The sequence below is a fragment of the Callithrix jacchus genome, chromosome 13 (assembly GCF_049354715.1).
Source record: "Callithrix jacchus isolate 240 chromosome 13, calJac240_pri, whole genome shotgun sequence".
Lineage (NCBI taxonomy): Eukaryota > Metazoa > Chordata > Mammalia > Primates > Cebidae > Callithrix > Callithrix jacchus.
Window position 1 is genome coordinate 88,915,725 of NC_133514.1, and position 22,997 is coordinate 88,938,721.

The 22,997-nt window shown below is 39.9% G+C and overlaps 1 protein-coding gene across 2 annotated transcripts in view; it reads right to left on the reverse strand.

Moving 5' to 3' along the window:
- The window catches only part of EPG5 (ectopic P-granules 5 autophagy tethering factor), a 118,023-nt gene that overhangs the window by 23,525 nt on the left and 71,501 nt on the right, over positions 1 to 22,997 (reverse strand). Inside the window, exons 28-35 of one of the 2 annotated variants that reach the window (XM_017963447.4) lie at positions 16,390 to 16,532; positions 14,390 to 14,546; positions 11,217 to 11,411; positions 9,301 to 9,514; positions 6,773 to 6,921; positions 5,847 to 6,048; positions 5,217 to 5,289; positions 2,954 to 3,057 (exon numbers count right to left, since the gene is read on the reverse strand). In XM_017963447.4, coding sequence (XP_017818936.3) covers positions 2,954 to 3,057; positions 5,217 to 5,289; positions 5,847 to 6,048; positions 6,773 to 6,921; positions 9,301 to 9,514; positions 11,217 to 11,411; positions 14,390 to 14,546; positions 16,390 to 16,532 — 1,237 coding nt within the window. Of the gene's footprint in view, positions 1 to 2,953; positions 3,061 to 5,216; positions 5,290 to 5,846; positions 6,049 to 6,772; positions 6,922 to 9,300; positions 9,515 to 11,216; positions 11,412 to 14,389; positions 14,547 to 16,389; positions 16,533 to 22,997 lie in introns of both variants that reach the window. The other variant, XM_002757218.6, reaches the window with a different exon arrangement.

Consider the following 22,997-nt stretch of genomic DNA (forward strand, 5'->3'; position numbering starts at 1 on the left):
TATGTAGAAGATATCCAGAAGGATGTCTTAGGATAAGACTGAGCTAACAGTTCCAGCCAAGACACAAATTCCGTGATGTCAGGTAAATTCTTTTCACTTTTCAGGCCTTCACTTTCCTCATCAATAGAAGGAGCTAGTGGATCAGATAAGCTCACTAAAAAGGTACAATACTTCTTCATCCCACCTTGCAAAGCTCTCCTGTTTCCTTTCTTTGAACCCAGCTACCAAGTCTTGATGTTGTCTGTGTACCCTCCTGTCCCTCTTGCCACTTTCTTATTTATATACACAGGCAAAAGAGCCTTGGGATGCTTTCCTCATACTAAGAACTTAAACATATAGCCTTTATGACTATAATTCAGTGCTCAAATCTTTTTCTCAGTAATCAATATATTCTGGATGGTAAAAAGCAGCCTTTCAAAAAAAAAAGTGAGTACTACTAGGATTTAATGTGTTATTGAACCACTGTTTATCAAACACACACTGAGAATATGGCATTACCTCAGTTTTGTAAGGGACAAAAAGCAGCAAAGAGTAACATTTCTGTTATTCTATTAAGAGTTTACACCTCTTCAAGAAACATCAGATAAGCAAAAAATAAATCAGAAATACAAATAAGATGCAGCCAAACAAAATGAAATGAGCTCTCCAGCCATGAAAAGGCATAGAGACCTCAATGCATATTACTAAGTGAAAGAAGTTAATCCGAAAATGCTATGTTCCAACCATAGGACATTCTAGAAAGGTAACACTATGGAGATAGTAAAAGGATTAGGGGTTGGCGGGAAGGAGAGATAAACAGGCAGAGCCCAGAGAATTTTAGGGCAGTAAAACTGCTCTGCATGAATCTAGAAAGGTGGGTACATGTTATCTGTCATTTGTCAAAATCCACTGAATGTATCACCTAGAGTGAATTCTAATGTAAACTATGGGCTTTAGGTGATAACAATGCCTTAATGTAGGTTCATCAATTACAACAAATTTATCACCCTGGTGTGGAATGTCTCGAGTGGGGAAGGCTTGAGCATATATGGGGGCAGAGGTTATATAGGAATTCTTGTACTTTCTACTTAATTTTGCTGTAAATCTAAAACTGCTCTAAAAAATAAAATCTGTTAAACAAAAAATCAAATCTATTATGAAAAAAAAACAAAACTGGATGACATATGGTTAACTCTATGTATTAGTCCGTTTTCATATTGCTGTTAAAGACATACCCAAGACTGGGTAATTTACAAAGAAAAAGAGATGTAACAGACTCACAGTTCCACATGACTAGGGAGGCCTCACAATCATGGCAGAAAGCAAAAGGCACATTTTACATGGCAGCAGGCAAGAGAGGAAATGAGAGCCAAGCGACAGGGGGAACCCCTTATCAAACCACCAGATCTTGTGAGACTCATTCACCACCATGATAACAGTATGAGGGAAACCACCCCCATGATTCAATCATCTCCCACTGGCTCCTTCCCACAACACATGGGAATCATAGGAGCTACAATTCAAGATGACATTTAGGTGGGGACACAGCCAAACCACATCACTCTATAACTAAATACCACACAAACACATGGCAACCACAGGGGCACTAGGTGCATTCAGTGGAAGAAAACACCATGAGCCAGAAGCAAAGAGGAAGCCAGAATGTAAAACAGATGCTGAAACCAGCCAACCTGTTACTATTTGCCTGCTGAGTTCTAACAGTGCAAGAGGACAGAACACAAGGTTTTCTAAGGAATATATTCTTATTGAAAGGGCAGACTGGGGGAAAAGAGGAAACTTCTCTGCTTTATTCTAGACTGTGAGTCAGGGGAGATCAAAAAGTTTACTGTGAGAATTGAGGCCAGCCTGCAAGTGAGTCTGGGGTTTAACTTCATATAACTTGTAGCGTGAAACACCCCAAGCCAAGAAGTTACATAGTTCCAATTGACAACAAATGTGGATCCTCTCTGGAGGCCTTACATACCCTCAGCCTAGGTCTTAGAGGATTCCCAACAGTCTCTCCAAATATGGGCTCACAATACAAGATTACAAAACACACAAGAAGACAAGCCTCCAAGAACAAGAGTCCAAAGGAAAATTAAATAGCAGCATAAGGCAATCCCCAACAGGAATTTCCAATAATGAAATTACTATAATATACATCATAAAGTAAGCATGTTTACACATTTTAAGAAAATAAAAAATAGAATTTTAGGGCCGGGCGCGGTGGCTCAAGCCTGTAATCCCAGCACTTTGGGAGGCCGAGGTGGGTGGATCACGAGGTCAAGAGATCAAGACCATCCTGGTCAACACAGTGAAACCCCATCTCTACTAAAAATACAAAAAATTAGCTGGGCATGGTGGCGCGTGCCTGAGAATCCCAGCTGCTCAGGAGGCGGAGGTTGCGGTGAGCCGAGATCACGCTATTGCACTCCAGCCTGGGTAACAAGAGCGAAACTCCATCTCAAAAAAAAAGAATTTTAAATAAAAGAAAAAAAAGATACTACCAAAAAGGATCAGGGTAGATTTGAAAAACAAACAAATAGATCTAGAAATGGAAAAAATAATCACTGAAATGAAAAATTCACTTGATATATTTTAAGCAGATAAGACACAGCTGAAGACAGAGACTGAAGAACTGGAAGAAAGATATCTAGAAATTACCCAGAACACAGCAAAAAAAAACCCAGAAAATACAAAAAAGAGGTTAAGAGTCAGGGAGGACAGGAAGAAACTCAACATGCAGGATAGACGATATTGGAAGAGAGAAAGGCTGCAAATTTTCCATAACTGAGAAATTAAGAGCAACCTCACAAACACACTTAACACTAAATAATTGTATCAGTGACCTTTCTTCAGTCACAGATAACTGCCTATTAACTAAAAATTAAATAGCGAAAAGTAGAAGGAAAAGACTGATTGAATGACTGAGAGAAAAATTAAACTAAGTAGAGACAGCCTGACATCTTCTTACCTTTAAAACTTTCATGCAGTGAGTCAATACTGTCAGTGAACAGCTGCACAATGCTTGAGGCCACCACAGTATCACTCTCTAGCCAGGGGTAATGGCGCTGTTGGCTGCTTTAAAAAAAAGAAACACACACTTAGGAATGCAACTGTGATTAAATTCCTGTAAGTCCCAGGGTCTAGGGCTGGCCTAAGTCCTGGAAACCTGTCCATTATGTAGGCCTAACACACATTTAGAACACTTCAAAGGCTGTAAATACCTGCAGGCAAATTGTAGCTTGTAACACCAACCATATAATTTTATTTCCTCTCCTTCCTATCCTTTATTCCAATGCAATTAGATTTCAAAAATGTGCAAGCTAAATTATCCTTAAATTAGGATCTTTTTACATCGAATTTAGACCCTTGGACATTTTGGTTACATTTCAAATGCCTTAGAAAAGCACCCTAAGGCAGCTTCAACAGTTTTCCCTACTCAAAGCATTCAAAAAAAAAAATCAAATTCATGTAACAAAGAGATGGCCAAAATTAATAGATATAAAATGACCAATGAAATTCTTTTTTTGAGAGAGAGAGAAGGAGAGAGAAAGATATATATAGAGAGAGAGGGAGAGACTGACTTTCTCTGTCACCCAGGCTGGAGTGCAGTGATGGGATCTCAGCTCACTGCAACCTTCACATCCTGGGTTCAAGCAACTCTTCTGCATCCGCCTCCTGAGTAGCTGGGATTACAGGCGTCAACCACCACAACCAGCTAATTTTAGTATTTTTAGTAGAAACAGGGTTTCACCATGTTGGCCAGGCTTGTCTTGAACTCCTGACCTCAAGTGATTGGCCTGCCTTGGCCTCCCAAAATATTGGGATTACAGGCGTGAGCCACTGTGCCTGGCCCAAAGAAATTCCTTATATGAAAATTTTAATTGGCTGGCCATGGTGGCTCATGCCTGTAATCCCAGCACTTTGGGAGGCAGAACTGAGCAAACTGCTTGAAGTCAGGAGCTTGAGATCAGCCTGGCCAACATAGCAGAACACTGTCTCTACTAAAAATACAAAAATTAGCTGGGTGTGGTGGTCAGCACCTGTAATCCCAGCTACTCAGGAGGCTGATGGAGAAGAGTTGCTTGAATCCCAGAGGTGAAGGTAGGCGTGGTGGTGCATACCTGTAATCCCAGCTACTGAAGAGGCTAAGGTAGGGGAATAGCTTGAACCTGGGAGACAGAGGTTGTAGTGAGCCAAGATCACATCACTGCACTCAAGCCTGGGCAACAGAGTGAGACTCTGTCTCAAAAAGAAATTATTTTTTTTTAATTTTCTGACTCTGGTCTAGAAAACTCTATATCCAAATAAGTTCCATTAATTTTTACTGGAAATAAACAAGCAGCTAGCACTTATGATAAGCAGTCTATATATACAGTCACTACAAAATCCTGAAGCTTCCAGTTATTCAGATAGCCCTCTAGCAAATGCAAATATCCAGAACCTTTTACACTTTCCCTAAGTGGCTCCTAAAGCAGGATGGGTTAATGCAAAGAGTCTAGAAACGGAAGTCTAAGACCTCAGCATTAGTCCCAGCTTTGGCACTAAGCAACCAGCTATGAGACTTCAGTATGACATTCATTTTCTCTGAGTCTCAGAATCAAATTCATGGTTTTGAAAATACCTCCTATAATGTGATGTTTACCACTGTCATAATTTTTATAAAACCCTGACAAGTTCAACTAGCTTCTGCTTGTATACTTTTAGGGAATAAAAGACTCAGAAGGCAACTCACTGAATTTGGATAGCTCTGTACCTCTAAGTATTTCAAATGCTTGTGAAATAATACTTTAATTGCAGAGTTCCATATTTAAAGGTAATTCCCACCCAATAATTTTATAGCCAGCTTAGTTCCAAACACAACTGATATAGCACAGAAAAATCAGTCTCATAAAATTCTAAGCGAACCCTCAGGAGAACAGCATCCGTTTTTCTGGGTAAACATTAAAATTTATTCAACTTCTTTATTGTGGAAAACTAGAAATGAGTGTCCAGTTTTGTTTCAAAATTCATAACAAGATAATATCTCTGATCACCCACAATAGCAGTTTCATATATAGAATATGTCTTATGTTTTGAAAAGAAGCCTTTTCTAAATTTAAACATGGCCTTACACTAAAAATTCAATCTGTCACTCATCACTTCTACCAAGAACTCATCACTTCTACCAAATACCATTAGGATTGTAAGTCTACAAATGCCAAAGGAATTTGAATATCTGAAAAACTATTTACCTTTCACTGTCCTCTAACACCAGGATCCATGGCTTAAAGAGCTGAATGATTACTGAATGTAGGGATTTCAGCACTAAAAATTTTCAGAGACAAAAAACCAAGCTCATCATTTGTCAATAACACTGATCACATTATATATAAAAATCTACCTCTTATTATCTCTAGGTTCATAAACCTATGTTAATATACAAACAACACGCTTAGTGTTAACTACGTATGTTTACATTTTCATTTGCTACATTGGAATTTCTCTGAATTGAAGAATTTGTATACACCACAATATCATAGATAATTTTATAACATATTTTAAAAGAAGATAAATGTAGAAATATTCAGAACCTTTCCTTAGTAAGAAAAATGACAGAAAGGGATGGAAATTGAAACTATCTCTTTATACCCTACCCTGCAAAGGAGGGGCAGAAACAAGCTGTAGAAAGCACCCTACATTCACTATGCAGTGAATATATCCATTCATATATCGTGACACATATATGACACATATATGGGCTCATGCCTGTTGTATATATTTTCTCTCTTTGACACTCATCATAAATCTATTGGTGTGTCTATTTAAAATTTCTTTAATGAAAAGTCCAAACACCTAACTTCACATTGCACTAAAAGTATTACCTGTTTTCCTGCTCGCAGTTGTGTCTTGGGCCAAACAGGCCATTTCTGAGTCAATCAGCCTTTTCACAAGATAGCCCAAGAATGTCTTCACATCAGCCATATAAGGACTCCATTTTGAGAATAAACCAAAGCTTTTAAAGTCCAACTTGGATAACCGAAGCTTATAAAAAAAGTCTGAAAGCCACTGAATCGTCTCCATTACCTAGAAGAGACAACTAGTCAAAAAATGTTTACTAAATGTCTACTTTTAGCAAAGTATTATAACACACTGTGATGGGGGTTGTATATAGTAGGCCTTTGACTTTATAAAAAGAGTTGCAAAGATGTGAAGCATATGAGAAATAAATCAATGGGTTTTTTTTCTGGGTTTTTAATTTTTTTTATTTTTTGAGGTGGAGTCTGTCACACAGGGTAGAGTGCAGTGGCATGATCTTGGCTCATTGCAACCTCAACCTCCTAGGTACAAGGGATTCTCCTGCCTCAGCCTCCTGAGTGTGCACCACCATGCCCACCTCACTTTTATATTCTTTAGTAGAGACAGGGTTTCACCATGTTGTCCAGGCTGGTCTCAAACTCCTGGCCTCAAGTGATCTACCCACCTCGGCCTCCCAAAGTTCTGGAATTATAGATATGAGCCACCGCGTCTAAAGCAGTGGAACCATTATTTCAAATAAATTCTCAAGCAATCCCCTATCAGACAGAACAGATAAAACAGAGAGCTCCACGGGACACTACATCATAGAAACCTGACCAGTGGTCTCAGGGTGGAGTCCAATGGACTAGGGTGGGCTGGACAGAGGGGACATGAGGAAAGCAAAGGACTTAACAAAGAAAAACACAATGCACAAAAGTTTTCCAACTGTTTAAAAAATAAATAGCAAGAGAAAATTAAAAGAAATGTACAAACACGGAAGCTACACACCTACCTGCTTGTCTGACAGCAGAGCATCAGAAGAGCTGGGAAGCACAGTGCCCTCGGCAGACGCTGCCCCCTGCTGGCAACTGGGGGCGCAGCAGCCCAGGGCTCGCAGAGTCGCTTTCCAACACTCGGGGCTCAGTAGCTGCTCCGCGGAGCCTGCCAGCAGGGACAGGAAGAGCAAGTCAGCGGCTTTCCCAAATGAAGTATTTTAGCTTGTATCAAAGAACACGAGTACCTTGCAAAGGAATAAAAATTAAGCAAAAATCCAAAACAAACTCACGGGGATACCTGGAGTGAGGAGGCCCAAATCAAGAGAACCTATGAGAAGAAATGACCTCCCGCACATTTGGTTCTCGTCATTCCTGGTGACCCTGCCGGGAGTGAGCACTGCTGAAGCTGGTGGAGCTACACTCACAGGGGTGGGGGGACCCGACCCTCCGACCCTAGCTGGGGAATGACGGCAGTGCCACTCTCCTGGCTGGGGGACCACAGCTATCTATGGGTGTGACAGAAACAACAGTGCTCTCACAACGTGCGGTTGCAGTCGCACAGAGACTACGTGCGGAAGGCGACTCAGGGCCTGGGCTCTCAGGGAGGAATCTCTTACCGGTCCCCAAATTCCCTGAAACCAAGACCCAGAGGCAGCACGGAAAAGCTGGGCAAGTCCAGCAGCCTGTAATCTGACCTAGTCCCAGCTCCACTACTTAATAACCTCCCATCCCACAGGACAGGAATAATATCTCCTAAAGTACTTTCCACCCAGAGCAAACATGAGAATCAAATAAAATCACAGAGGTTCACAGGAGCAGGTCTGAAAGGAACGATGGTGAGGCCAGTACAGTATGTCCAGTGTGAGGTACTTGGGGACAGTGAGCAGTCTCCGTCCAATGGCCACCGGGGTCTGGATCTTAGAACAGCACCCCGAAATTAAGCTATCACTGTGGAAATCACACGGCAGTGACATCATGGAAAATGATGGGCTCACCCAGAGGGAATGAATGCAGTGGAAGAACAAAGGGTGTTCCCAGGGGGACATCAACATGGTAGCCAGGGAGAAGAAAGAAACCAGGAGACAGCAGGTCATGACATCTGAGAGGTGTCACGTTGTTGTTCTTAGGTCTGAATTTCTTTTCTTGGTAAGAATAAATTTCCTGCTAAATTCAAGTCAATGCTGGTCTAATATAAATGGTGTACAATCTCTTTAAAAGATTTCAGGGAAAAATCCACAACACACACTGTATCAAACTTTAAAAGTTTAGAGCAAAAATTAGCTAGGCACATATTCACTGAAATTTGTACAAATGTATTTCCCTACCACTATTCTCCACCCACCCTGCAAGCTGCCTCTGGAGAAAACAATTAAAGCTTGAAGTGCTTTGAAAATGAGAGACTGCACATTTCAGGGTCCTTCGGGTAACCCAATACACTGCATCATTAACGTATCCATTAAACAATTCCTATATGTAACACAAAAATTTGGTATAAAGCAAAATTTCATTTTCTATTATATCTATAAACCACATAAAGTTTGCATGAAAAAAGTAAATACTATCTCATTTATCAAACTTTAAATTACTGCCTAGTGAAACTCCAAAAATAAAAAAGCCTACCCTATTGATTTCTTCTCTAAACTCTAAAACTCCTATAGAAAATCATTAGAAGGAGGGAAGAGAAAAAGGTAAGAATGTGGACATTTTAATGCTGCTCTTTTCCTCTGTAAATATAAAGTCTATCATTATATATGGATAAAATTAACTTGTTAAAAAAAAAAAAAGAGTAAAAAAATTAGAAAGGAAAAAAATCCCAAAATGTTTGGAACTACCGAGAAAGCATCATATTAAACATATCATAAGTCACAACCTCCCTCCCTTGCAAGATCTGTCGTCTGCAGAGTAAGCCGGTCCTTTCCCACTCCACTTCAACGTAGCTGAAAAGTCAAGGCGAAGAAGTGGGTGCATGACTGTGGACTCCACCAAACTCTAGGAGCTGCCTTGCCCAATTAGAGCCCCCACTCATATTTAGGACAACAATTGACCATATTTACAGTAATAGCTCTTTGGGCATTGTTCATCAAGCCCTTTAAGGTGACAGCTAGTGATTCTAAACTCCTATACTGGTATTACTTCCATTTTTCTTTTTTTTTGGCCGGGGGGGGGAGACAGAGTTTCGCTCTTGTTGCCCAGGCAGGAATACAATGATGTGATCTCAGCTCACCCCAACTTCTGCCTCCTGGGTTCAAGCTATTCTCCTGCCACAGCCTCCTGGGTAGCTGGGATTACAGGTACACACCACCACAGCCAGCTAACTTTGCACTTTTAGTAGAGACAGGGTTTCTCCATGTTGGTCAGGCTGGTCTTGAACTCCCAACCTTAGGTGGCCCACCTCGGCCTCCCAAAGTACTGGGATTATAGGCGCGAGCCACCATGCCCATCCCAGTATTACTTTCATATCTTTGAATGACATCCGTAAAATGAAAAATGTAATATTAAATATTCACTAAGATCTACTTAGTTACAATTATATGAAAACACTTACTTTGCATCAGCAGCCTGAGAATGTCACTGTACTGGTCAGGAAACTGGTAGAGAAGAAGGTAAGTCCAGTGCTTACAGAAAAGATTAAATGGCATCAAAATATCCTCATCTGGTTCAAGGCCCCAGGCAGTAAGTGCCAAGTGAATGGACTCCAGAAGCCTGGTACGATCAGACAGAGCAGGTTTAGTGGCGCTTAACCATTGTTTAAGATCGAACTAAAAAGAAAAAGAAACAAGAAGCAGTTTTATTTACTCTAGAAAAATAGTTTAGGAGGAGAGAGGTCTGTGTAAATTCAGTTTAAAGATCAAAAAATTACCTAGCATCTTATAAAAATTAAAACTAAAATGTATAAACAATTACATAAAAGAGTCAACCGGAGGAAGCTAACTGCAAAATAAATAAATAAATAGAGAAGTACATAAAAGAATATAGGAAGTTCACTAATTGGTGCCATTATGCATCTATTTCTATGTTACTATCTAGAATCTCAGAGGCAGAGTTTTGTTAGCTCGGTGTGCTTTTCTTACAATTTAAAAATCTTACTGACCATTCATTATTGGCTTGTCATTTTACACTGTTCCTGAAAGACTCATATTCTTTCTGTCTTATATTAAGTTTCCTCTCCAAGACCTGGATCAGAACTTTGTAGCTCTCCTTCACTGGTCACAGTGCCACAAACAAGCAGCCACTTTATGGAACTGTCTCAATTTAACAGCCATGTTTCTGGGTCTGCATCAGTTACCTGCCTCAGTTAATAAAATTCAGACTGTTGATACTCTCTTCCAAAATCCCAAAGCATGAAACATGCTCTCCTCCATTACAGACTGAGATCAATCTCCAGGCCCTAAAATTGCCAAGGCTTTTTGTGTTTTGTTGTTGTTTGGCAGCAGGTCTCACTCCATCACCCAGGCTGGAGTACAGTGGTGTAATCATAGCTCACTGCAGCCTCAACCTCCAGGGCTTAAGCAATTCTCCCACATCAGCCTCCCAAGTAGCTGAGAGTATCACTAGCCCAGCTATTTTTTTTATTTTTTTTTAATTTTTTTGGAAAGACAGGGTCTCTAGTTGGCCAGGCTGGTCTCAAACACCTACGCTCAAGCAATCTTCATGCCTTGGCCTCCCAAAGTGCTGGGATCACACACATAAGCCACCACACCTGGCCAAAACTGCCAAGGTTTTGTTGATTCATAGACGTAAGAGAAATACAAGTGAAGGCAAAGTAGCTAAGACTCTGAAATTCTCAACTGATTAAGTAAACTCACTACCTTACCAGAGTCAATATCCTATTCAGAATGAGCTAAAAGGCAATTTGCTTAGATCCAGCTTATTCTAAATATGAGAAAGACTAACAAATTAAAACTTTTATCAAACACTGTTTAGGCATAAATTCAGGATAAATTTAAAAGAAGGATGTACTAAACTACTATTATGAATATTTTCAAAACTGTATTAAGTTTTTCAGAGGGGCGGGAATTAGGTCCTTTTTATACTAAGTGAAATAAGACTACCTAGATCAGCCGTGGCATTAGATTCTCATAGGGGCATGAACCCTATTGCAACCTTTGCATGTGAAGGATCTAGGGTGCACGCTCCATCTAATGTCTGATGATCTGAGGTGGAACCATCCCAAAAACATCCCGCCTACTCTAGTCCATGGAAAAACTGTATTCCATAAAACTGGTCTCTGGTGCCAAAAAGGTTGAAGACCACCGCTATGCAACACAACCAATGCTCCACCCCCACTAAGAAGCTGCTGTAGGGTCAGATTGCTTGAAGCTCATGCAAAATGTGAAAAAGGCCTCTCAGCCACTGCTGTACCTGGAAACAAAACTTCAGAGGTCCTTTCATTTCTATGGAGTAGGAAGAACAATTGTTGCTACATTTCAACAACACGATGAGGACGGAATCACATCTTACCTTGGTTAGCAGCATAAAAATCATATCACTATTGTCCTCACTTAGGAACTTCACCACTTTCTCATACAGCTGTATGAACTCCGCGGGCGCGGCATTGGGAGTGAAGAAAGGAGACAACAGGGAGCAGAGCCTGCTGTTCTTCAGAATGGTTGCAAGTACTTTTTTGCACTCTGATTTAGTGCCACTGATAAACACCTTGGAAAAATCAAAAGGAAAAATGTCACCAGATTCTTCCCTCTCAAACTTTATTTGAGCAAGCATATTTTTAAGGGGCACCAAATAGAGTGCATAGGATATTTTTTCTAAATGAAAGTCTGAAACAATCAAAAGAGCTAAAATCAACATAGATAAGCCTATTGCTTCCAAGGTAGGTAATATTAGAAATTCTGGATAATCCATTAATCTGATCTGGACAAACCATATATAGAACATCCTGAGGTGGACCAGGTGTGGTGGCTCACACTTGTCTGTAATCCCAGCACTTTGGGAGGCCAAGGCAGGTGGATCACCTGAGGTCAGGAGGTGGAGACCAGCCTGACCAACATGGTGAAACCCCGTCTCTACTAAAAATACAAAAATTAGCCTGGCACAGTGGCAGGCACCTGTAATCCCAGCTACTCGTGAGGCTGAGGGAGGAGAATTGCTTGAACCCGTGAGGTGGAGGTTTCAGTGAGCTGACATCATGCCATCGCACTCTAGCCTGGGTGATAGAATGAGATGCCATGTCAATTAAAAAAAAAAAAAAGAAAAAAGAAAAGAAAATGCTGAGTTAACCGTACTACAAGATTTTTAAGAGATTAAAATATTGAGGTAATTGGAATCCACAAACGTGCAATTGTGCTTACCACGATTACTAAGGTACCCAACCTGGTGCTGCATTACATCAGGAAAACAAAACTTCCAGGTCACAGATGTTACTGAGAGGCATATTTAACACCTTTCGAAAACTAACTTTCATAGTAATATATAATCAAAATAATGTCATCTTGTTTTAACTTGGTTCTAGTATTAAAAAGGACCGGAATATAAGCAAAAATTGAAACAATTTCACTGGCAGGAAGGCTTTCATATGGCTGACCAAAAACAGAAATAATAAAAGAACAAGACTGATAAGCTTGAATATATTAAAATTTTAACTTCTGTAAGGCAAAAGCATCATAAAGTTAAAGAAAAAAAATGACAAACTAGAAAAATGTATTTATAACACATTCCAGATGCCAGGTTAACAGTGTGAGGAGCTCTTTCAAAGCAATCAGAAAACAAGAAATTCTCACAGGAAAGTGTACCAAGGATGACAATCAGCAATTCACAAACGTATATAAATGGCCAATAAACACATGAAAAGGTGTATAACTTAACAAGTACTTAAAGAAGCACAAATTAAAATAATAATGAAATACTACTTCCTTATCCGATTAGCAAAACTTAAAAAGAATGAGAATTCCTAATGTTGGTTATGCTATGAAGAACAACAAACTCAAACACTGCTGTGATAGCATAAATAGGTGCAAACTTCCCAGGGAAGGCAGTGTGAAAATATATATCAAGTATGATGTAAAACGTCAAATACACAATGTACATCAAATTCCTGACACAGCAAGCATACCTCTAAGAAATTATCTTAAAATAGCCCAAGAAGTTCACAAAGACATACAAGAATATTTACCTCAGCCTTATTGTAACAAAACAATTTATCTAAATATCCATCCATCAAGCACTAGCTGGACACACTGTACTAAATCTGTCTCATGGAACACTACACAGACATGCAAGGTCATGATATAGGTCTGTATTTATTAACACGAAATCATATCTAAGAGATGTGTTTAAATGAAAAAGGAGGTTACAAAATAGCATGTGCCCATTTTTAAGTGCCTCTCTATATATCTCTGTATATGTAGAAATTAAATCTCATGTTTACATATAAATACACACAAATAGACACACATACACAAGACAAACCATAATGAAATGTTAGCTATGTAAGCAGTAGCTCCAGGTAGTTAGGATTATAAGAAATTTTTCTTCTTCATACTTTCCACACTGTCTGCATTGCTTATAATCAGCACACATTCTTTTTTTTTTTTTTTTTTGAGGCATAGTTTCGCTCTTGATGCCCAGACTGGAGCGCAATGGCGCAATCTTGGCTCACTGCAACCTCCACCTCCTGGGTTCAAGCGATTCTCCTGCCTTGGCCTCCCAAATAGCTGGGATTACAGGCATGTGCCACCACACCTGGCTAATATTGTATTTTCAGTAGAAATGGAGTTTCTCCTTGTTGGTCAGGCTGGTGCCAAACTCCCAACCTCGGGTAATACAACTGCCTCAGCCTCTCAAAGTGCTGGGATTACAGACGTGAGCCACCATCCCCGGTCTGCACACATTAATTGTATGATCAGGATAAAAAACTTCCTACAAAAAAAAAATCAATGATAATAACTTTTCAGCATCACTTTCTTAAAGCATCCAATAAGTAAGTACTCATTCAGTTGAATTTGGGGTGAGAGTACATGGTTCATTAATGTTTACATATTTCAAACAAGAAGTTTTCCTTTCTTTTATGACACATTTCATAAATTGGCATGATTAGCCAGCCTTTGCCCTTGTTAAATATCCATCTATGCAACTGCAAGTCAAATAAATAAACAAACAAACAAATGCTGACCAAGACTAGCAACCAGGACACAGCAGTGGGGACGCGGGGTGAGCACTGAGTGTTGTCAGAAGCCCTGAGATCCAGTCTCAGCTCCACACTCACCAGATGAATTCTTGAAGCCAGTCACTTAATCTTCTAGAACCTAGTTTTCTCATCTTTAAGATGGGAATCTCAATCACACAGATTCCCCATGAGGATGAAATAAACAGGAAAGTATTTTTACAAGCAATAAAGAGCTTTGGTAATGTTATTGTTAAGAACACCAAGGATATATGACAAATTCTGACATCTCCACAGACTTTCAAATACGAATAATTTATTCTCCCTTATTGAGAAGCAAAATTCTATACCAAAAATTCTAATCATATCTTGAGAAGCCTACAGCTCCAAGGGGTTCTGACTTGGGTAAGACTCTGAACCTGTAATGTAAGTCTGAAGTCAATGCTGACTATCTCTAACGAAGACATCTCGGGGACTCATTTTATCTGATCAAGGCAAAAGGTAGAAATAACCTTACCTGTCCCAAGATCTCAATGCATGAAGTAAAGAACTGCCTCGTGGGGGGATGACGCTGCGTCTCATCACTGACGTAATCCACAATGGTAAAGAAGAGGCTAATGCCAACTTTCTGAATCCCAGGTGTAGGCTGCAACTTGTAGGCATTCACTAAGGCCCTGTGGGAAAATGTGGGTAAGACTACTGCTCACAGTTAAAGATTCCATACTCACAAGACCTTCTTTGATACCCTATGTTTCTCAGGAAATATTCCTAAGAGTCCTCAGAGCTCCCATGAAAATGTCACTTTAGAAATATTTCATGGACTAAATATGTATCTTCAAACTTCACTGACAATTGATTTTTTTTTTCTTTTTTTTTTTTTTGAGACAAGAGTCTCAAAATGCAGTGGCATGATCTCGGCTCACGGCAAACTCAGCTTGCCAGGTTTGAGTGATTCTCCTGCCTCAGCCTTCTGAGTAGTTGGGATTACAGGTACATGTCACCATGCCCAGTTAATTTTTTATTTTTATTTTATTTACTTGTTTATTTATTTTGACAGAGTCTCACTCTGTTGCCTGGGCTGGAGTGCAATGGCACAATCTCAATTCACTGCAACCTCCACTTCCCAGGTTCAAGCAATTCTACCACCTCAGCCTCCCAAGGAGCTGGGATTACAGGCACCCGCCATCATGCCTGGCTAATTTTTTTGTACTTTTGTAGAGACAGTGTTTCACCATGTTGGCCAGCCTGGTCTTGAACTCCTGATCTCAGGTGATCCACCTGCCTGGGCCTCCCAAAGTGCTGGGATTACAGGCATGAGCTAAAGCACCCAGCCAATTTTGTATTTTTACTAGAGACGGGGTTTCACCATGTTGGCCAGGCTTTTGCCGAGCTCCTGACCTCAAGTGATCTGCCCACCTCAACCTCTCAAAGTGTTGGGATTACAGGCATGAGCTACTGTGCCTGGCCGATTTTCAATATTTAGTAATGACTTCATATTCTCCTAGAGAAAAAAATCAGCTATAAGAACTAATTAACATTCTCATCCTGATTAAAAATGTCCATTTTGCATGTAATTCATGTTATTTAACTTTTTGTATTCTTCATATAATTTTTTTAAACACAACCCTGATTTCTCTCTGTTTTAAAATCCAAAACACTGACTAAAGCTGAGATAAAGATTTCTCTATAGAATAAGATCCTAGAATAAAGATATCCCTTCCAATTCTCATACCTTTTTGTGTCCCTTTCCCAGTAAAAGAAATATCAACCTCTTGTTTGCCTGGTCTCCTTCTCTTTCCCAGACTCCCCAGCCCAACACACAAAAGGACTCAATGTTCCCCTCCATAGACCATCCTACTCTACTGAGGGAATCAGGTGCTGGAACTAAATGTGGAGCCAGTCACCTTAAAGTAAAGGCAGAGAGTCAACCCCCACCTCCCAAGTCATGTCATGGTGGCTTTGGAAAGAAAAGAGGACAGTGAGAGTAAACCACAATGAAATCCAAAAGAAAACCACTATCGTCAAATCCAAGTTCACAATCACACTTGAGGGCCCTGATTCCCCTAAGTAACTGTGCTATGAACTTTGTTCAGTAATCTGAGTTGACAATAATAAGTTCCTGGGTAAATGTGACTTTGCTATAAAACATAAGCACTAATTCTCTCCACAACTGAATTTCAATGCACTGCATCATATCATAATTCAGGGGTCAGCAAACTTTTTCTATATAGGGCCAGATAGTTAATATTTTCTGCTTTATACCTCTGTTAGAACCACTCAACTCTGCTGTTAAAGCATAAAAACCATAGAAATTATAAATAAATGCAGATGGCTGTGTTCCAATAAAACTTTATTTATAAAAATAAGTAGCAGGCCAGATTTGACCCAAAGGCCATAGTCTGCTGAGCTCTGTACTAAATTAATCTGTGGGTGCTGCAGGGTGGTAGTGGCATAGTAGCATGTATGATTACTATTAATAATAACAAAACATCAAATTATAATGCCCAAAAAACTTACGTGATCAGGTTTTCTGCATGTACAGCGGCTTCCACAATATTAAGTGATGGTGGTTTAGCAGCTTCTGCTTGCAACTGCTTCACTTCTTTCCGTAAAACATGAAGCTGTTGGGTTACTGCTTCATTCTTATGCATGCCTTCAAACTAACAAGAATTAAAGTTACCAAAAGACATTTCCCCCCATGTTTCTAGAACAGATATTTTATTATGAATACACTAGGCATATAACAAAGAATACTATTACAACTAATATTATAATTTAATTTAAAACTTTCAGTTGAACTTCAAGGTGATGGAAGAACTTCGAAAGGCCAAGGCAGGTGAATCACTTGAGCTCAGGAGTTCAAGACCACCCAGGGCAACATGGTGAAACTGCATCTCTACTTAAAGAAAAAAAGAATCTCAGGTTTTCTGTGAAGAATCAAACTTAAATTAAATAAAATTATTATCTTATAAAAATACTAAAATGTGTATCTCTTTATATGACTGCCTTACAAACTGATAAGATCTCGAATTAATTTATCAATAGTTCAAAGTCTTTTGTAGGATACTATTTCACTTATGTTTCAACTCCTCAAATCCTCATCAAAAACAGACCCCACGTCTTCCACCAGAGATGCTTTTCTTTTTTTTATCTTTTGAGACAGAGTCTCGCTGTGTCACCCAGGCTGGAGTGCAGTGGTGTGATCTCAGCTCACTGCCTCTTCTGCTTCCTGGGTTCAAGTGATTCTCCTGCCTTAGCCTCCCAAGTAGCTGGGACTACAGGCATGCACCACCACACCTGGCCAATTTTTGTATTTTTAGTAGAGATGGGGTTTCACCATATTGGCCAGGCTGGTCTCGAACTCCTGACCTCGTGATCCACCTGCCACAGCCTCCCAAAGTGCTGGGATTACAGGTGTGAGCCACTGTGCCTGGCTGAAGCTTTTCTTGCAGCACAGAAAGCCCCTCCTCTGCTGATCCTGCCTCCCTAGCCATAGTCCTTCTGTGTGCTCTCACTCCAACACACACACAACTCAACTCGAAACACTCGGCTGCAGACATGTGTGCCCAGCATGAAAAAAAGATGACACAGATGCTGCTCACAAATGCAGTTTTGAAAGGAAGAAAATATATACAATCATAACACAAACAACAAAATAAGATAAAATATGGGGAAAAGCCTAAACCAACTGCATGCCAAGGAAAGAGCAATTGGCTAATTCCTAAATTCACCAATTTAGGTTCCTAAAAACTGATCTTTGATAAAACTTTTATTGGTTTTCAGTAAAGGTGTGAAAAATAAGGAGAATTTATTGAACTTTAAAAAAAACTAAATTTTTTTCAACTCAAAGATTATTCTTTTTTAAGATTAGCCTGACTTGAAGAGCTATCAACAAACCCTTTATCTGACAGTGACATACATAACTGGTTCGTTTATGCCATTTTTGTGTCATTTTTTTGGATGTGGATAGAGGCAGAAGAAAAGAGAAGACATCCGGGGCCCAGGCTGTAACACAAACACAGGACTGACGTGACAGCCGTGGCTAATGTAAGACAGAGAGCCAGGGACGAGGAGCCCGGCCAGGGTTGCAGGGTACAGTAAAATCTGACTGGGGAGCTGGGAGAGCCTCTTGGGGAGGGTTTGAATAGCAGGCCAGGAAGTCTGGAATTATCTTACAGGCACAGCTGAAGAGACCAGAACATTTAGAAGGCAAGAGTTCTAAATTCTACATTTTCCTCCTACAGTCTTCCCCAATCACATGGGTGAGCAGTAGGGTCTACGGTTTTCCTTTACATTTCCCTGTCCAAACCCCGTCTTACGCCATCACTGCAATGATTAAAGGTATCCTTTGTAAATAATGTAAATATTTAATTCACAAACTTATTACCTGAAGCCCTTATGTCACTTATGAGGCCCGGGGTTATTATCACAAATTCTGTATTAAAAGTTCCTAAAGGGTGGTAGCTCACGCCTATAATCCCAGCACTTTGGGAAGCTGAGGTAAGCGGATCACTTGAGGTCAGGAGTTGGAAACAAGCCTGGCCAACATGGTGAAACCCTGTCTCTCCTAAAAATACAAACATTAGCCAGATGTGGTGGCAGGTACCTGTAGTCCCAGGTACTCAGAAGGGTGAGGCAGGAGAATTGCTTGAACCTAGGAGGCAGAGGTTGCAGTGAGCTGAGATCACGCCACTGCACTCCAGCCTGGGCAACAGCATAAGACAGTCTCGAAAAAAAAAAAAGGTTCCTGAAGGGCAATGGTCCTATTTGTTTTTACTTACCCAGAACCTCAGCACAGCACAACTCTGACAATACACTGAGCACCTATTTTTTATGATTGTGATAACTTCCTTATATAAAACTCACCAAAATCTTTACTTAACTTCCTTAAAAAAAAAAAAGCTCCATGACATCAAAATGCATGAAAGTAAATACTCAAGAAATACAATGTTAACAATAATTACTTTTTTACTATTGGAGAAAGATTAAAAAATGAATTACTTGTATTTAACTAGATAATAAATCAATACAAGTATCTGAATTAAATTTTAAATCTTTTAAATAATAGACCAATGTTTAATATCCTAAAATGTGATTAGTAGTATCTGCAGTCAGCCTTTTTGTTCAATATGTCACCAAATACAGTTAGACTGGGACCATTGCATACAGAATTGCCCAGCTGGCCTGGAGAGAAAGCAGGCAAACAGGAAAAGAGAGAATCTGAGATAAGGAAAGAAGACACAGAATGAAGGGAGGTGGAAAGGCGAAGGATCCAGAGACCACTTGATTGGAAAATGCAGAGACAGGACTAAAACTGCTTTGTGACCCAAATGTTACAATTGCCATTCCATGTTGTAGAAACTACTAAAAGAAAATCAGCTAATTTAGGAAAGTTTAGACTCTCTCACGAAAAACATCCCCAAATTATCTTTATTTTCCATTCTATTTATTTTTGTTTATTTTTCCCACTACTGCTGAAAGATTTATTTTATTACTACAATGAAGGTGAGAGAAATTGAATGACCATCAGTTCATAATTACGAGAAGTCATAGACAATAGAACAAAGTAGTATGGCGGAAGCCCCTTCACTTGAGTCATTTTAAGTAGAACAGAAATTTAAAAGTTTCCTTGTCTAAATTTAAAACTCTGACAAAGCATGTCCTCTAGCCAGTTTTTACAATAATGTGAGGCCCTCAGTGGGTCTTTTCCATCGGTCATTTCTAGGAATAAACAAATTTTTCACATGATAATAAATCAATCCTGGGGCCAGCAAACTACCCACAATACCAAAGTACATTAAAAAAAAAAAAACAATTATAAATCACCCCATTTCCCCAGGGGACATCACTGAATTGTTAAAGGCTTCTATTGGGAAGAGAGAACACAGAAAGAAGCATGTCTTCCTAAAATACATTTGCCTTTGTATACCCCAAACAAGCCATACAAGTTCAACTGCTTGCAAATAGCTGGAAAATTCCAGGACATTCTTTCTCAGAAAAATTCTATTAAGGAACAAATATGTTCATGATATAACTTGAACTCTTTATAAAGAAGCCATTAAAAATTATATTTAAGGCTGGGCACAGTGGCTTACACTTGTAATCCCAGCACTTTGGGAGGCCAAGACAGGTGGATCACCTGAGGTCAGGAGTTAGAGACCATCCTGGCCAACCTGGTGAAACCCCATTTCTACAAAAACTGTAAAAATTAGCTGGGTGTGGTGGTGCACACCTGTAATCCCAGCTACTCCGGAGGCTGAGGCAGGAGAACTGCTTGAACCTGGGTGGCAGAGATTGCAGTGAACTGAGATTGCACCATTGCACGCCAGCCTGGGCAACAGAGCAAGACTCCATTTCAAAAAAAAAAAAAAAAAAGTATATTTAAAACCTGATGTCATTTCCCATAAAGCTAATTTTGAAAAACTGATCTAATCTAGAATGTTAAGACTGAAATGTTAAGAACGTTAAGAATGAAAAAAGAAGGCAATACTATTATGCAGACTCAGAGAGAAAATAAAATGGTACCTACATTCACTTACAGGAGATTTAACTGTCATGATCAGCTTACTCAGAATCACACTGTGAGTATTCAGAAGCTGCAGCTGAAACAGCTGAAGCAAAATGGCCTAGCAATACTGAATGGGAAAAGTAGGGGTCTTGAACTTAGACACATGCAGACCTGAATCCTGACAGAGCTACTCACTAGTTATGTGACTCTGGCAAGTCTCATAGTGTCTCTGAACATGTTTCTCTGAACTTATCCTCATTCTGTGAAGATTAAGTAGGATAGACCAGGCATAGTGCCCCACGCCTGTAATCTCACCACTTTGGGAGGCCAAGGTGGGCGGATCACTTGAGGTCAGACGGTCGAGACTGGCCTGGCCAACTGGTAAAACTCCACGTCTCCTAAAAATACAAAAATCAGCTGGGCATAGTGGTACGCCCCTGTAGTCCCAGCTACTCAGAGAGAATCACTTGAACCCAGGAGGCGGAGGCTGCTTGGACCACAGGCATATGCCATCACTAGCCTGGTTGATTTTTATATAATATTATTTGTAGAGGCAGAGTTAATCCATGTTGCCCAGGCTGCTGAACTCCTGAGCTCAAGCAATCTGTTCACCTCAACCTCCCAAAGTGCTGGGATTACATGAATGAGCCACCACGCCCAGCCCAATTTTCTTTGAAGAAAGGAAAGCACAAGAACTTCAGTATGTTTATAAAAACATCTAAGCCACATTCACATCAGTCCTTATCATAAACCATCTTTTTTTTTTAACCTCCCTCCAATCAAAATTACCTAGAAGACATTTTAGAAAAGGTGTAGGCCGGGTGTGGTGGCTTAAGCCTGTAATCCCAGCACTTTGGGAGGCTGAGGCGGGTGGATCACGAGGTCAAGTGATCGAGACCATCCTGGTCAACATGGTGAAACCCCGTCTCTACTAAAAATACAAAAAATTAGCTGGGCATGGTGGAGCGTGCCTATAATCCCAGCTACTCAGGAGGCTGAGGCAGGAGAATTGCCTGAACCCAGGAGGCGGAGGTTGTGGTGAGCCGAGATCATGCCATTGCACTCCAGCCTGGGTAACAAGAGCGAAACTCCGTCTCAAAAAAAAAAAAGAAAAGGTGTAACTTTTTATTTCAGAATTAACAAAGCAAAAGATTATGTTTAAAATCTCAATTCAAGGGTTCAGGCAAATAATATAATACTGTGATCCCTTTTTCTGTAAAGGAAAGGAGACAAGTCACCGGTAGGCTTAGAGCTACAGCTGCCTGGCCTGTCTGGTGGTATTTTCCACTGCAAGACCCAGAGAGTTACCAGGAGGTCAGGCAGGGTAAGAGACCTGTTCCTTGGCTAAGCAGCAAATATTTACAAGTCTTCACAGAGCAAGCTATCAGCCAGAATTGGAAAAACATTTCTTTATAGTTATCTCACTTGTCACTTACAAAATGCATTTTAGAATTCTCTTCTCTATATAAAATCAACAGCCTGGCAAAGATACGTAGTTTGAAAATATGGAAAAACACAGATTGGTGATGACATCCCTTTTTAAATTATAACCGGATTTTCAGTATTTTCCTCACTAACTTGAACTCCACCCAATATTGGCAAACTTTTCTCCCAGTTTTATTACTTCGGCAAGATATTTTTTCGTAAATATTTCTACCTTGGTTTTACTACCACAGCGTTAGTAACTGGGACAAAAATACACCAAAAGAAAACTAACTGTATAAAGCACTTGGTCAATCATAACTCACTGTTTAGGAGTCGCACATATTACAATAACATCCAGGAAAATAAGTTAGACTCATCCTAACTTTTAGGTCAAATTTCGAAATTATACAACTATGTTGAAAAATCAGAGCTACATTTTGAAAGTAGTGAAAACTACAACACATATAGAAGATTATTTGAGAGAAGACATTTTGTGGGAAAGAGTTTCCCAAGGATTTTGATGGAGAATACATTGAAATAGTTACAATGAAAATTAGCAAAAAAAAAAAGAAGGGAAATTTCTGAAAGACAAACAAGGGTGAGTAAAATAAATTTTTTCCAATTTCCAAATGCTAACAAAAAAGAGTCATTTGTGTATAGACAGATTTAGACAGGCAGTGCCCACAACCAAGCATTGCTCTTTCAGCTTACGGAATCATGACTTCACTCAAAGGAGAAATACAGTGCGGGGATTAATGAACACAGGCTGGCTGGGTGCAGTGGCTCAGGCCTGCAATCCCAGCACTTTGGGAGTCCAAGGCAGGCAGATTGCTTGGGCCCAGAAGTTTGAGACCACCCTGGGCAATGGAGCAAAACCCCATCTCTACTACAAAATTTTTTTTTAAAAGAGCACTGGCTCTGGAGCTGGACTGCCTGGGCCTTTCTGGCTCTGCCACTTACAGGCTGTGGCACTTCAGGTGTGTGACTTAATTAACTTCTCTGTGACTCTACTTCCTTACCTGAGGAATGAAGATGACAATGGCCACCTCACAGAATTGTTGTGAGGAAAAGGTATTTAAAGTGTTTAGACAGCGCCTGGCATAAAGTAAATGCTATGACATGTTAGCTTCAGCTAAGCTTCCATTGTGAAGTCCATATGGTATCACAGATCCAAATTCTGCCTCTGTTCCAG